At 42.2% G+C, this 14299-nt stretch overlaps 1 protein-coding gene across 26 annotated transcripts in view; it reads right to left on the bottom strand.

Moving 5' to 3' along the window:
* NRXN1 (neurexin 1) overlaps positions 1–13777 on the bottom strand; it is a 1235416-nt gene extending 1221639 nt beyond the window's left edge. For 16 of the 26 annotated variants that reach the window (XM_089327664.1, XM_051842899.3, XM_089327669.1 and 13 more), the window contains exons 1-2: positions 13274–13761; positions 8940–10564 (exon numbers count right to left, since the gene is read on the bottom strand). In XM_089327664.1, the coding sequence (XP_089183790.1) occupies positions 8940–9711 (772 nt within the window). In that variant the 5' untranslated portion in view covers positions 9712–10564; positions 13274–13761. Of the gene's footprint in view, positions 1–8939; positions 10565–13273 lie in introns of all 26 variants that reach the window. The other 10 variants (XM_002709873.6, XM_051842903.3, XM_051842910.3 and 7 more) reach the window with 3 other exon arrangements.
* Between the last annotated feature and the right edge of the window lie 522 nt (positions 13778–14299).

Raw genomic sequence — 14299 nt, 5'->3', positions numbered from 1 at the left:
AACACCTTTAAAATTTTCACACTTAACATTCACCATGTCCTATAGCCATCCACTCTGATCCCATTAGACATATCATTCAAATTTTCATGTTTTTCTGTGAGTTTGTAACTATTATCTACTCACAAACACTCTGTGAGGAAGGCTATTCACAGCATACTAAGAGTCTGAATAGGTGGCTTCCCAGTTTGAAATCTTAGAAATATTAGTAGCCTTGCTGTATTTTTAACATCTACTTAGAGGCAAAGCCATATCTGGAATTCAGTTATTCAGTCTCAAGCCATATTTTAATTACACAAAATAATGTAAATAATAATATGGCATGAAAGGAATCTGGGAGAGCATGCAGTCATTTCCATTCCCAGGTAGACATACATGGAATCCATGTTCAAGAGAAAAAAACCAAAAGCCATGTAGTTTCACAAGAGCTCTAAAGCAACTGACCAAAAACATTTTTTAAAGAAACACAACTCAAACATTTTAAAATTTACTATTCAGCAAAGACCCTACAAAGAGTTACCTATTCCTGCACTTCTGGTAGAAAAGCAACTGTCATAAAATTATAGAGAAATTGACATACAGAGAAAGTATAACGGCTTTGCATGGTACTTTTAATAAATTAAAATTTTAAAATATAAAAATCATTTATTCTAAATTATAATAAATATTCATATGCACTATTTGAAAGTATAGTTTGCATAGCAACTTCTATTGTTAGGTTTTTTAAAACAAAATCTGAGTATGCCTAATTTATAATAGTTAACATTGCAACTAGTGTACCATAATCAATGACTATTTTCAGGAACAAATGTGGCTCAGAATCCCAAGTCTTACAATGCAACTAAAAATAATGGAAATATTAAGTAGTTTTAGTTAGTTGGAATAATTATTTTTTTAAAAAAATCAGTTTGTCACATTTCATTTCATGATATCCAAAACTACAACATGGTTTCACTGATACAGAGGTAATTTTATGTTTAAAATATAATCTGCTTGTGAAAAATATAACTTGCTTGAATTTTTGAAGTTGAAAAATACTACCTAGTTTGTTTGCAGCATATGTGTAACTCACTTTCACTTACTTATAAGAGCCTCAAAGACAAATTATAAATTTAATAGACTCATTCTTACACTAAAGCCCTTAAAAGGTTCTTATTTAAGTAGAAAATAACCAAATATAAACTTCAAACAGAAATGATATTTTAGATGTTATTTATATAGCAAAAATCACATTTTAAGTATAGGAAGGGAATAGGTTTCAGTGGAAAATGAGTTTTCACAAATGCTTTTGTGTTAAATGCTTGTTATATCATAGAATTATCAGAATATGTAATAAATACTTTAATTACAGCTAGATGTGTGTAACATTAGAACCCAATTGTAAGTAACAAAAACAGAGGTTCATTGTCCTTCCTGTTTCCTTTTCTTTGTTAAGTTGAAACCACTGAGCAATGCAAAATCCTTATAACATCAGAATTCATTTTGGATGAGACAGAAAATATTCCATATTTGAATTCGTTTGCAATGGTATAAGTGGTAACAGTGATGATTTAAAAAAAAAGTAACAAATTGACCCTTATAAAATGCTTAATATGTACCAGACACTTTTCTAAAAGCTATTTGTGAAATCATATGCTTAATTTCGTAAGAGCCCTACAAAATAACTGTTGTTTTCCCAACCTCCCGGATAACACAACTGAGGAAAGTTTCAGACGAGGCAATCCGGCTTGTGAGTCTGTATAATTTAACCTTCACACTGTTGTAGGCAGGCATACAGGATAAAATTGATCAGGTTTGTGACCTGGAAGATCACGCCTTCACCACACCCCTGTGTGAACTCATGTCTGTACGTGACCACACCTGTGTGCCCACCGGCCAGTCAGGCTAATTAACCAGCCCCCTTTGGAAGTGGATTAAAGGCCTGGGACACAGTGGGCCCAGCCTTTTTTCTTTGGTCTTTTGCCATTGAGGGCCCTTGCTGTCCTGCACCTCCAGGGCACGTGGCCTTCGGGTCACCCACTCCATGCTTCCTGGCCTATATGTTCCTCCATGCGGCTTGTTCCTGGTACTTTGCATGAAGCCAGATTTATCTCTTTTAGATAGAGCCCTCAGTCTCCTATGCATTTCTCTCACTGAATAAAAAGCTTAAAAACTTATGTTGCCTCATTCATTTATGCTGGTATTCAGAATTCTTCTCTGAATATTAGGCAAGAACCCACACAGGCATATTAATATTGGGAATGTATTAATAAGCACACAGTGATATCATATGGCACCCCATATTCCTCAATCATATGGCAACCCAGATGGGACTTTTAGGGGGTCACACTCCAGTTTCTTTGGTGTCCAACGTGAGGATATTAACAAATGGGGCTAATAACAGGTGGGGCCTCTAAGGGATTTTGATAATCCCCCAAAATTTATTAAAAGGAGAAGTAGGCAGCATGATGAGAACTGGCTTCCTATGGCTTCCAACGCCATTTCTCTGCCTGTATCCCCTCCCTCCTCCATCTGAGGTGGTGCTTTCCCTATGCGCCTGGACCCGGGTGGGGGAAGGGGAATACACGGCTCCAACCTACTCACCCTGGAACACTACAACTGCGTGTCAGAATATGAAAAAATTCATTTCTAGTTTGTGGCATTCTAGAATGCAACTCAGTTTTGATTATTTTATAGTCAATATAAGCTTTTCAAATAGACAGATATATATTTTTAACTGTCACATTTTAAGAGTGTCCCAGAATATTTCATGAGGATCAAAACTAGTAATGAGGGGCTTGCGCTGTGGGCTTAGCAGGTAAAGCAGCCGCCTGCTGTGTCGGTATCCCAAATAGGCGCAGATTCAAGACCCGGCTGCTCCTCTTCCAATGCATGAGAGACCTGGAGAAAGCTCCTGGCTCCTGGCTTAAGATTGGCTCAGCTCTGGCCATTGCGGCCATTTCAAGAGTGAACCAGTGTATTCTTAAGTGTTGAAATTTAACTGAAATGTGATCCCTGTTAAATATAAGAGTGGGAATAAGAGAGGGAAGAGATGTACAATTTGGGACATGCTCAAGCTGACTTGCCCCAAATGGTAGAGTTAGAAACGTGCTAGGGGATTCCAATTCAATCCCATCAAGGTGGTATGTACCAATGCCATCTCACTAGTCCCAGTGATGAATTTCAGTTCACAATTGATCATAATGAAAGGACTAAGAGTCAAAGGGATCACATAAACAAGTTTAGTGCCTGCTAATACTAACCGATAGAATAAAAAAGGGGAGAGTGATCCAACATGGGAAGAGAGATGCACAGCAGACCCATAGAATGGCAGATGTCCTAAACAATACTCTGGCCTCAGAATCAGCCCTAAAGGCATTTGGATCCGGCTGAAAAGCCCATGAGAGTATTTCAGGCATGGAAAGCCAAGACACTCTGGCAAAAAAAAGGACCTAAATGAAAGAAAGAACAGGTCTTCAAAGAAGGAGGTACCTTTCTCTGAAGGGAGGAGAGAACTTCCACTTTGACTATGACCTTATCTAAATAAGATAAGAGTTGGTGAACTCAAAAGGCTTCCATAGCCTTGGAAACTCATGACTGGAGCATAGGGAGATTACTGATGCCATAGACAGGAGTGTCAATTGGTAAAGTCAACAACAGGAGTCACTGTGCACTTACTCCTCATGTAGGATCTCTGTGCTTAATGTGCTGTACATTGTGATTTAATGCTATAACGAGTACTCAAACAGTATTTTTCACTTTGTGTTTCTATGTGGGTGCAAACTGTTGAAATCTTTACTTAATGTATACTAAACTGAAATTCTGTATATAAGAAAATTGAAAATGAATCTTGATAAGAATGGAAGGGGAGAGAGAGCAGGAAAGGGGAGGGTTGTGGATGGGAGGGAAGTCATGGGTGGGGGGGGAGCCAATGTAATCCATAAGCTGTACTTTGGAAATCTATATTCATTAAAGTTAAAAAAAAAAAAAAGAGTGAACCAGTGGATGGAAGACCTACCCCGCCCCCCGCCTCTCTGTAACTGTGCCTTTCAAATAAATAAATAAATCTTTAAAAAAAAAACTACTAATTAATTATGAATTTCTTTGTCCTTGTCAAAACTTTTTCAACACAGGTGATCTATTTTTGCCTACAGCGGCAGACTTAAAACTCAAAATCATTTAGTTGAGAATCTACTTCCTTACACAATAACTGCTTAAATTAAAAAAGAACAACTTACAGAGATTAGATATACCTACATAATATTTTTATTGTAGTAGTTAAAATGTTGAATCAATTTATATATTGGTAAAACCAATATATATATATATATATATATATATATATATATATTACCACAAGAAACACATTTTGATTAAGGTACCTACAAGTATAAAAAGTTGTGCCATTGCCACTGGATTCCAGAAGCCTACACATTCGGTGGGTAAACCTCACACAAATCACATGACAATGCACAAAAAGGGCTTAGATAATACTTTTAACATGTGGAACCAAAGCATTTTAAACAGTGAATGGCCTTAGGTTTCTATACCTAACCAAATCCATGAAGACTCTAATTCCCTCAGAGAAAGAATCCTGCACTTTCCCAAATTTAGCCTACAGCTTACAGTGGGTGCTTAACAAATGTTGTTGACTGACAAACAGAAAATAATGTTTTCTCTTTTTCACCAGCTCCCTTTCATTCTGTTCTGTACATTGCAGCCAGAGCAACATTTTTGAAATATGAATTTGATAAAGTCATCCTCTTCTCCATCTTCCACACTATATGGTTTCCATTGTTTTTCCATCACTTTTCCCATAAAGGTTAAAATGGTTGATAAGATGCAGAATATGCTGCAGGGCCTGTCCCCACTCCTTTTTTGAGTAGGAAGTAAAAACTTCATACTCAAGGGCATGCTTTGCCATGTCCTGCACCAGATTTCTCTAGCTCCTACTTGATCAGGTTAAATATATTCTGCCTTTACCTGGTTAAATCTTTGTCATCTTTCAAGCTTCAGTTTAATAATCACTACTCAGGCAAATATCCCTTGTTTAGGCCATCTCACACAATCTTTACCTTTCTCAGTACCATGCTCCAATCCTTCAAAATACATACCACCATTTTAAGTTTCCACTGTTTGCATAAAGGTACCTCCTCACTAAGAATAGGCGAGAACTATTTCTGAGCTTCTTCACCAGTTACTGTATAACACATAAAACAATCAATATTTGCTAAACAAGTAAAATTAATGAATGAGTGAATAATACAGTGAATTAGTAAAGTCATGGAAAGCAGAGAATTTCTTCAATGACATCATCAAGATGCCAAGCTCAGGAATACTAAGAAATCAACAGCAGTCATAGTGCTTATTGCCATGTAAGCAGAGAAAGTACAGATAAATGATAATCTAGTATGCAGTTTTACTATGCATGCTCTTTAAAACACATAGGACCTGGATCTAGAAATTAAAAGGTGTAACTTACTTATTGATCATCCTTTTACTCTTTTTTAAGCTGGATAGTCACGGAATTCATTAACTCTTCCAAGATGCCAGGAATGCTAATAAGTGATCCTAAGTAAAAACTTATTATTCCCCAGCAGCACTTAAATAAGTATGATTCACTGAAAAAACTACGTATTCCATAAGCAACCATTATTCAGGAAAAAATGACGTTCTTGGATAGTTGCATTCTGAGGCTGACTCTCAGGGTCAAATAACATAAGTCATGCTAAATAAGTTCTGTTCCATCAGCCATTTTTATTTGTGTGTCTTTTTATCTTGAACAACACCTGAACCTGAAAAAGACCTCAACCCAAATGACCTGGAAATCTTACTCAGCAGACATGATGATACACTGTTTGGGCTAAGAGAACTTATGCCCTCACCCAGGCTCTGCCAGAAACTTGGTCAATGCCCATAACCTTTCCTGTGTTCTCTCTTTATCCGTACATAAATACTAGTAAATAAGTAAAACTTGCTAGGCCTGAATAGACACAGAAGATGAAACTGAGCTCATTCAATAAATGATAAAAATGCATAGGTGCATACATTGTTTCCAGGCATTGCATGCCAGGACAAACCAGGGAAGAGTCTTAATATATTCTTATTGTCCTTTCAGTAGTTCTTATTGTGTCTTAAATACAAAGGCAACTAATATATTGTTAGACTTTCTCCTATCAAGTTAATAAAGAAATTGTTGTTAGGAACAGGGATAATTTGAACTCACATTTAAGATTTACTTGTCTACATTTTCCCCTAAATTCTCTCTGCTAAATTTGGAATTGAGGAATTATTTATTTTGAAACTATTTTTTATAAAGAATGCAGCAATTAGTATAAATACTGACAGGAGGCAGGGCTTTGTTTATACTTCATCTGAACAGAAATCATCTTTCCCTAACCATCAATACATGATCGGTGCTGGGAGAGGCATTCATTCTCAATTAATTATTCAATAGCCACTTGACACACATGAAACAGGGAAAATAAGCAAAATGGAGCCAATCCTTCTGGGAAGACCGAGTCTGCCTTTCCCACTCCATCTTCCATTTCTCAGAGCATCGGAAGAATCCACCCTTTTGTTTCCCTTCCATGATTAGTGATTTTTGCACTCTGTTTTCAAGTTAAATTTTCTAAATGAATCAATGCTCCAGAGTGATCCTGATGGATTTGCTTTTCTGGGTCAAATTTTCTTATATATGAGGTATTACACTGTTCAATTAGGTACCACTGTAATTACAAATTCCTCCTTTTATAGCAAGAGATTCATTTATCAAAATAAAATGTTTCACATACATTTAATTCTGTTCCTCTTTAATATGTTTCTTTTTAGATGCTTTCTCTTAACTATTCCTGATTATGCATGGTCCCTGGATCCCTACATTAAAAATGCACAGAAAAATAAAAATTTTCATTTAAAATACCCTCCCACACAGTACAAGCTGCCACTGTGTCATATTTGTTTCCTAATTTAAGAAAGGGAGTTAGATATTGTGTGTCCTTCTTTAAATTGCCTCCTCTGTCTTGGAATGTGGCATTAGGATACTTCAGACATTTTTTCCCCTAAAATGATTTTTATTCATTTATCTTAAATGTATGCAACTGCAAGTTTTTGCTCTAGAAATCATCATATCTGGCTATCCTTGTCACGATTTACAATTAAGTTAGATTTGGTAGGAAAAAAAGGATTCTGTTTTATTTTTGTAAAACGTAAATATGAATTCTGGTCTTACATCCATGGGAACATACTGGTAAAACTGAAGTGCTGTGCTGGCCAAATATTCAGTCTTCTATAATTACTTAAAACTAAAATATAAAGAAAACAAAAACCTACACGAAAGTAAAATGCAAAAAAATAACTCTTAACTTTTTCCCCCCTCTGATCCAATGAAGGCTACTGAGCTCTCCTAAAGATCAGTTTTTTCCTAACTAACTCCCTTTGCTGCTTAAACAATTGCAAATTTCATCAAGTCTTCATTTCTCTGAAAATCAAGTGAGAATCAAGTGAGAGAGAACTGCCAAGTCTAATAAGATTTACAAAGGCTAGTTCTCCCTAGCAGTGTCAACAACAACAACAACAACAAAAAGAAAAAAGAAAGAAAGAAAGGACAAGAAAAAAAGAAAGGAAACTCAAGGCTCAAGGCATTACACCATAAAGCACAGTCACACATTGAGCTTCTCTCCCTGTGGCTTTTTAGCAATTCACACACCTCCCCATTTCAGCCACAAATGCCATTCATCCATAGGTAGATTGCCATGATGTGACCCATTTGCTATTTTATTTAAACCCTGACACCTTCTCTCTTGCTTAGCCACTGATACAAACATGTTTCAAGTTTTTCTCATCACTCTCTATTTAAAGGTTTTCCCAAATTTATTCAACAATGCTTTCCTTGATCATTGTCTTGTAACAACATGGGAGAAAAACACTGAGACCTGAACTTTAATTGTACAGGGGATGTAGCAAACTTCGGGATGATTTCTGTTGTTTAGTTCCACACTGTTTCAAGCCCAAGAACCCGGAAATTGCAACTCGGCCTTCACTACTCAGATCAATACCATCAGCTGAATATTCTTAGAAAATCTCCTGCAATCCCTCTCATGCATCCCATTTGTTAACCTGCAGAACTTTCCCAATTCAGCAACATCTAATTCTATTTCTCTTCCAACACACTGGGTAATTGAGAAGCCTGTTATTTCATCACTAAGCTCTCAGAAAACATTAGCTGACCTCTCAGAATTCAAGAAACCGCAGAAATCACAAAATTTTACTTAAATTTGACACATGTTGGACATAACCATGGAAACCAACACTAAGTCCAGAAAACATCCTCTTGTTAATGAAGAAATCTTCACAGCCCCTCCTGCCTTGTATTCACAACCAAAAGCAAGTGTCTCAGCCCTGTTTGCAAAAGCCACAGCAAGTGCCTGTGAACCCGTGTTTTTCTCTCTCTCTCTCTAACAGGAGTAACCACGTGGGAATTCTCAACTAAGGCCCAGGTGAACCTCGCCTGCACTTCATTTTCCACCAAGTTCATACCCAGTCTCATAGACGCCTGTCTGCCCTTATGGGCAAAGTCTCCGGGGGTACGGATTTAAAGGTACTAGAGGGAAGTCTACTGGCCATTTAGGTGGGCAACGGGCCAAGAAAGACTGAGCCCATCGCTCCTAAGAACCCCAGGAATGACAAGAGGCCATTCTGCTGGCCTCTGGGAGGGAAGCAGGCTTGCAAGAAAGGGCTCCCAGTCGAAAAGGCTGCTCCACTACCGTGAGGGCGCCAAGCAAGGAGCAGTGGTAAGTGGTGAGTCCAAGGGGCCGTAGAACCAGGCCTGCACCTCCGGGGCAGCAGCCCCCACGCGCTGTCCGGAGAAGGAAGGCCCCATGCACTGGCCTGGCCCGGCCCGCCCCGCCGCCCCGCGCCCTGCCCCGGCCGAGGGCCCCCGTGCGGCGGGCGTCGGGCCTTACCTTGGCTGCAGTCCTTGCCGCGGAAGCCGGTCCGCGAGCAGTCGCACACCGCCTGGTCGTCCACCACGGAGCACACGCCTCCGTTGAGGCACACGCCGCCCTCGCCCTCCTCGCCCGCCTCGCACGGGCTCCCGCCGCCGCTGCTGGGCGGCTCGTCGTCCAGCTTCACCTCGCCGCTGTCCACGGGCAGGGCCTGTGAGGAGTTGACCCTGACGTCGCGGATCCACCCTTTAAACGGCTCCCGCTCTCTCACCGAGGCCAGCGTGAGCTTGAGCGCGGCCGCGCGCAGTTCCGGGGGCAGCCCCCCGACGAAGAGGCCGCTGAACACCGTCATGTCCCGGCGTTTGGACTTGACCTCCACCCACTTGGCCTCCACCTGGTCGATGTAGAGCGTGGTGTTGCGGAACTGGCGGCGTATGCGCACGCTGTGCCAGGCGCCGTCGTTGACCGGCGTGTCGGCCAGGAGCGTGGCGGGCTCTGCGCAGAAGATGGAGAAGCTGAGCTGCAGGCGGCCACCGCGCGTCAGGATGAGCTCGAGGAAGTCGCAGAAGCCCTCGTCGTCGAAGTACAGCACGAGGCCGCGGGCGCTGCGCGTCTTGAGCTGGAAGCTCATCTCGCTTTCGCAGCACGCGTTCCACTTGGGGAAGCGCGTCCACTGGCCCTCGGCGCCCGGAAACTCCAGGCCGCTGCCCAGCTCAGCCCAGCAGCCCAGCAGCAGCAGCGAGAGGCACAGCAGGAAGCAGCCCCCGCGCTGGAGAAGCGCCGTCCCCATGCTCGGGGCTGGGGTGCGGCGGGGGGGTGCCGGGGCCGACAGGGTCAAGGTGGTCCTGGACACCGTGGTGAAGAAATAGGGGTCCGCAGCAGAGGAAGAGCAGTCGCGGCGCGGGAGGAGGCACCCTCCTTTCTCTAGGTCTTGTCTTCTTCTTCTTCCAGCAGCCCCTCCCTCTCTCCCAACAGCCCCCTTCCAACTGGACAGGGGTGACCCCAGTGGTCCAGGGCAGCCACAGAACTTCCAGACCAAAGGGAGGATACACTTTGGAGGCACCGTTCTGTTACAGGCGTCAACAGAAGACCAGGGACGTCACTGGTCCATCTGAGTCTGATGAACTAGTTTAAGGTCATCTGCCCTGCAGATACCTCACTTCTGAAACACCATCATCTGCTAGGCCCCACCACTGGTACCAACAGAAGGGAAAAGCGTTAGAGGAAGTCGGGAGCAGACACTTTTCTCGGGGAATCTCAAGAATATCCTTGGATGTTCTGAATGCCTCCGGTATTTCTCCTCCAGATGGAATGTCTCAAACAGAACGGAGAGAGGGGTTCCTTGCCTCCGTGAGGATACCACTTGTTAACCCCAAAGGCCTGCAGCTTCTGTCATATCATGGACTTCCAGCACCACAGCAGCTGACACTGAAGTCTTGTGCATGGCCTCCCAGGCTGGATTTTACAGCTCTTAAACCTCCCCAGCAGTAGGACTCAGACCCAGAAGCTGTTAGATGTGCACATCACAACAGCTCCCCTTCTTTGTTCTCCGCCTCTGCAAGGCCAAGCTGAGATGCCAGCTATCAGTTGGTTGTGTGTTGATGATACATTTTGATATTGTCTTTTTAGAAGGACCCAGAAATCTGTGGAAAATTAAAATAAAAATAAAGTTTAAATCAATTACAGTATTATAAGGCAAGTATGAATGTATGCTATGAATAAGCTGTACTGTATAGAGCTTTTTTTCTTCTCTTGGCCTACAAATAAGGCTTAATGTTTGCTAGTCACACAAACAGCCATTACACCTTGTAGTTTATTGTAACTGTTAATAGGTAACCAGGTTTTAAATAGAGATTTAATTATGGCGATCTTTTATTTTTCCTTTTCCAAGAAAGTTTAATTTTCAAAATGTACAAGGAGAGAAAAAAAGGTCCTTTTAAGGATTTCTACCTGTATTGTGTGCTGGATACATAGACAGTAAAAATACAACCTATTCAAATCTCAGTTAATAGCAGGTTTTACAAAAGGCAAAGTAGATCAAACTGTCGGCAGGAGGCTGCCAGTTTAGATTTGTATAGCATTCCTACCATTTCATTTTTCTGAGAGGGAGCAGGAATATTGATGGTTTCCCGAGAGTCTCTGAGAATTTCAAATAAGTGCATTCTTCCTTCTTTATCAAAGGGATAATCTTTTATAAGAGAAATCTCCTAATTGGAGCTACTTTTTATTTGTTTATTTTGCGGGGAGGGGGCAGTGGTTAACATCTCAATTGCCATAATATTATTTTCTCTAAATCTGGGTAAACTATGTAATATTTTACCCATTAGTAAAATGATCTAACTCCCCTTAAAGTCCTTATCTTGATGTCAGGCCTTAGAATTTGTATGTCAGAACAGCAGTTGGCATGTATGTCACCTCAGCTGCTATGACTCTAGGATGCTAGAATTTAAAGCGATGCCATTGAATCACTCACTATACTAGTAAATTACTTCTCTTTATTCAACTCTAATCTGACAGGTTCTTGAAATGGTACAGAAATCATAAATATAGATTTTTTAACTGAAGTCACTCTTCTACCAGGAACAATTACACTCACATAAAGAAAAAAAAAAAACTCAGTATTGTATCATCTGGTCATATTAAGCAACTGCATGTATTTCCTTCACCATTTCCCACTGTCTCCATCCCATGCAACATAGAGACACACATATATGCACTCCAAATGTATTGCCTGGACACAGAAGCTCACTATCCAATTAACACTTTTTTTTTTCCTCTACAAGCTGAAACTAGCAGTAATTTATGACGCCGCATTGTGCTGCTGCTCCTCCATGGAGGGAGCTAAGAGCATTTCTCTTCAGTACAGAGCAATCCCTACAGGTGTCAGCTGAGATCCACCAAGCTCGGGGATCCCACTTCAAGTTCCTCCCAGATGAAATTGATGACTGAGGCTGCCTTTCAGCACGCACACACAGACAAACACTGCCAATGAGCAGAAGAAATAAAAAATATGTTATTTATTATGGCTCATACACTCAACACCATCAGCAATCACCAGTCATATCGTGTCTACTCCTATGCCAAACCAAAGAAAGGTGCTCTTAAAAATCATTGAAAATAACATATTGTCCAATAGGCTTTCATTTTTAACTGTATTCAGATAACTGTTAAATTTTTAGTTATTTCCTAAATCAATCTTGAACATTATGATGAAGAGTATTGCTTTAAACCCCATCCTCTAGCTCATGTGTTGGAAAGCCTTTTTTCCTGTGTGTGTGTGTGTGTGAGAGAGAGAGAGGCTATTATTTTATTAATTTTACATAAATCATATAACCCTTTTCACCCTTCTCTCTTGTCCTCTTCCTCTACTAATGCATAGCTTGACAATTTTTAAGAGATGGAGGAGAAAGGAAAGGAAATATATATATATATATGTATATATATCACAAGGGAGGTCAACTGGCTCTCCTAGTTCTTAGACAAGCTCATTGTGTGTGAGAGAGTATTTATATGGAGAAAAAGGATTCTCTCTGGGTGCCGGAAAGACCTGGTGAGTTCACAAATTAGAGGCTGAAATAAAAGGATTTGAAAAACAACCTTACTGCAGCCAAAGGAAGAAGCGCTCTAATTCAAAAGCAGACTAACAGCCTCATTAATCTGTTCTTTCATTTCTAGAATCAAATTCATTCCGAAGTCATTGGAAGGATCAATATAGTACACTCATCAGCTGCAGATGCATTTATTGTAATATGTTTATGGTATCACACACACACACACACACACACACACACACACACACTCATACCTGTCCATGCACCCTGCAATATATTTCCTCATAAAGAGCCTGAAAACCTCTGGGAGAAATTTTAGAAGTGTGTATCTTTTGTCCCTGGATTTTGCAAAGTGCCTCAGTACCAACGAACATCTAAAATTCTCCCTGGCTTTCCCGCCCAGTCACCAAGCTCCATCTCTGATACCAGTGCAGTTTCTTGGAGCCTGGCTTCTGCACAAATTAAGGATAGGCACAGTGTGGGACTGATGAGAAAGGGAAAGAGAGATGTAGATCTATTTTATTGCTTTAATTTCCATCCTACCAGTTTCTTTCTTTTGCTAATAAATCACTGCATTCAGCCTTTAACTTACTACCCCAGCTCCACCATCTCATCTTCTTGTCATCATTTAAAAGCCTTCATGCAAAAACAACCAAGATCTACACTCCCCCACCCTCCCACTACCCATCCTTCTCCGTGTATTTGTGGCAGATCCTGGCTCAGTTACAACGAGGAAAGATAGCCTTCTTCAGCTTGCCTCGCCCCAACCCCTCCCCCCCAACCCAAATTGAGCTGCTTTACCTGCCCGGTTATTCCCCTTAGTTCGAGCCAGAGCCTGAAGCATGCATCGGTCAAAGCGAATTTCCTGAGGTCTATGGATAAGGCGACTGCTGCTGCCTTTTCAGAGGCGTCAGGCTTGAGCGTCTATCTCCAGGAGTGCGGGAGGGGAGAACATGCAACGGAGGGGGGCAGGAGTGAGGGGGGGCAATGGAGAAGAGGAGGAGGAGGAGAGGGGAGAAGCTGGGAAGGAAGAGGCGGCGGTGGAGCCCGAGAAGGCTGGGTTACGTGACGCCGGGTGCTGTCCTTCTGAAAGAGAAGGGCGGAGCTGAGCTCTCCGCAGTACCATGGAGAGGCTTGTCCTCAGGCCGGGGAATGGGTGGGTTCGGCCCTAGGGCGCAGCCGCTCCAGGTTAGGACGCTGCGGAGAGAGGTGCTTCTACCTTTGCATCGTCCCCTTCCAGGGGGAGCCTGATCCTGGGGGCGGGGACCTGCCGCAAGCGCTTCTAACTTGTCACCATCCTCCCACCCCCATCAGAGAGCGAGAGCGAGACACACAGAGACACGCAGCCTACTGAGCATGCCCAAGCCCCTGCTAGACCCACAGAAGGCTATGTGGAGATTCCACTTCTCCGGGGTTTAGTCGTGATTGGGCGGGGGTACCTGAGAGGGTGCCAGGAAAGGGCTCAGCAGCCGAAGGGAAGGGACCAAGGAGTCCGTGATTAAGATGGGCTCAGCCTTTACTTGCGCACCCTGCTCTCACGCGTGGAACCTTTGAAAAGCTGGCAGCTCTTCTAGGAAAGCAGGAGCAGGCGGGATTCTCTAAGATGCAGCCCCCTGCCCCACCCCTTACCGTGGTTCTGGCTCGAGTGACCGCGCCAAGTCTTCACAATCTGTCTGAGCTCTGCCAGAAAGATGTGGTAGGGACCCACCGGGCTACCGCGCCAACTTGGAGAGCAGACTCAAGTGTATCTGACAAGGTGCTTTTCGCTGCAGCCTCTCCTCGTCCTTCGGTTTTCCGTGCTCTGCCTTGGCTGTGGGCATCCTGAGC

This window comes from Oryctolagus cuniculus, chromosome 2 (genome assembly GCF_051225735.1).
Source record: "Oryctolagus cuniculus isolate XC-2025 breed Fujian yellow rabbit chromosome 2, ASM5122573v1, whole genome shotgun sequence".
Classification (NCBI taxonomy): Eukaryota; Metazoa; Chordata; class Mammalia; order Lagomorpha; family Leporidae; genus Oryctolagus; species Oryctolagus cuniculus.
Note: the sequence above shows the minus strand (reverse complement) of the source record. Positions and strands in the feature narration are given on the sequence as shown.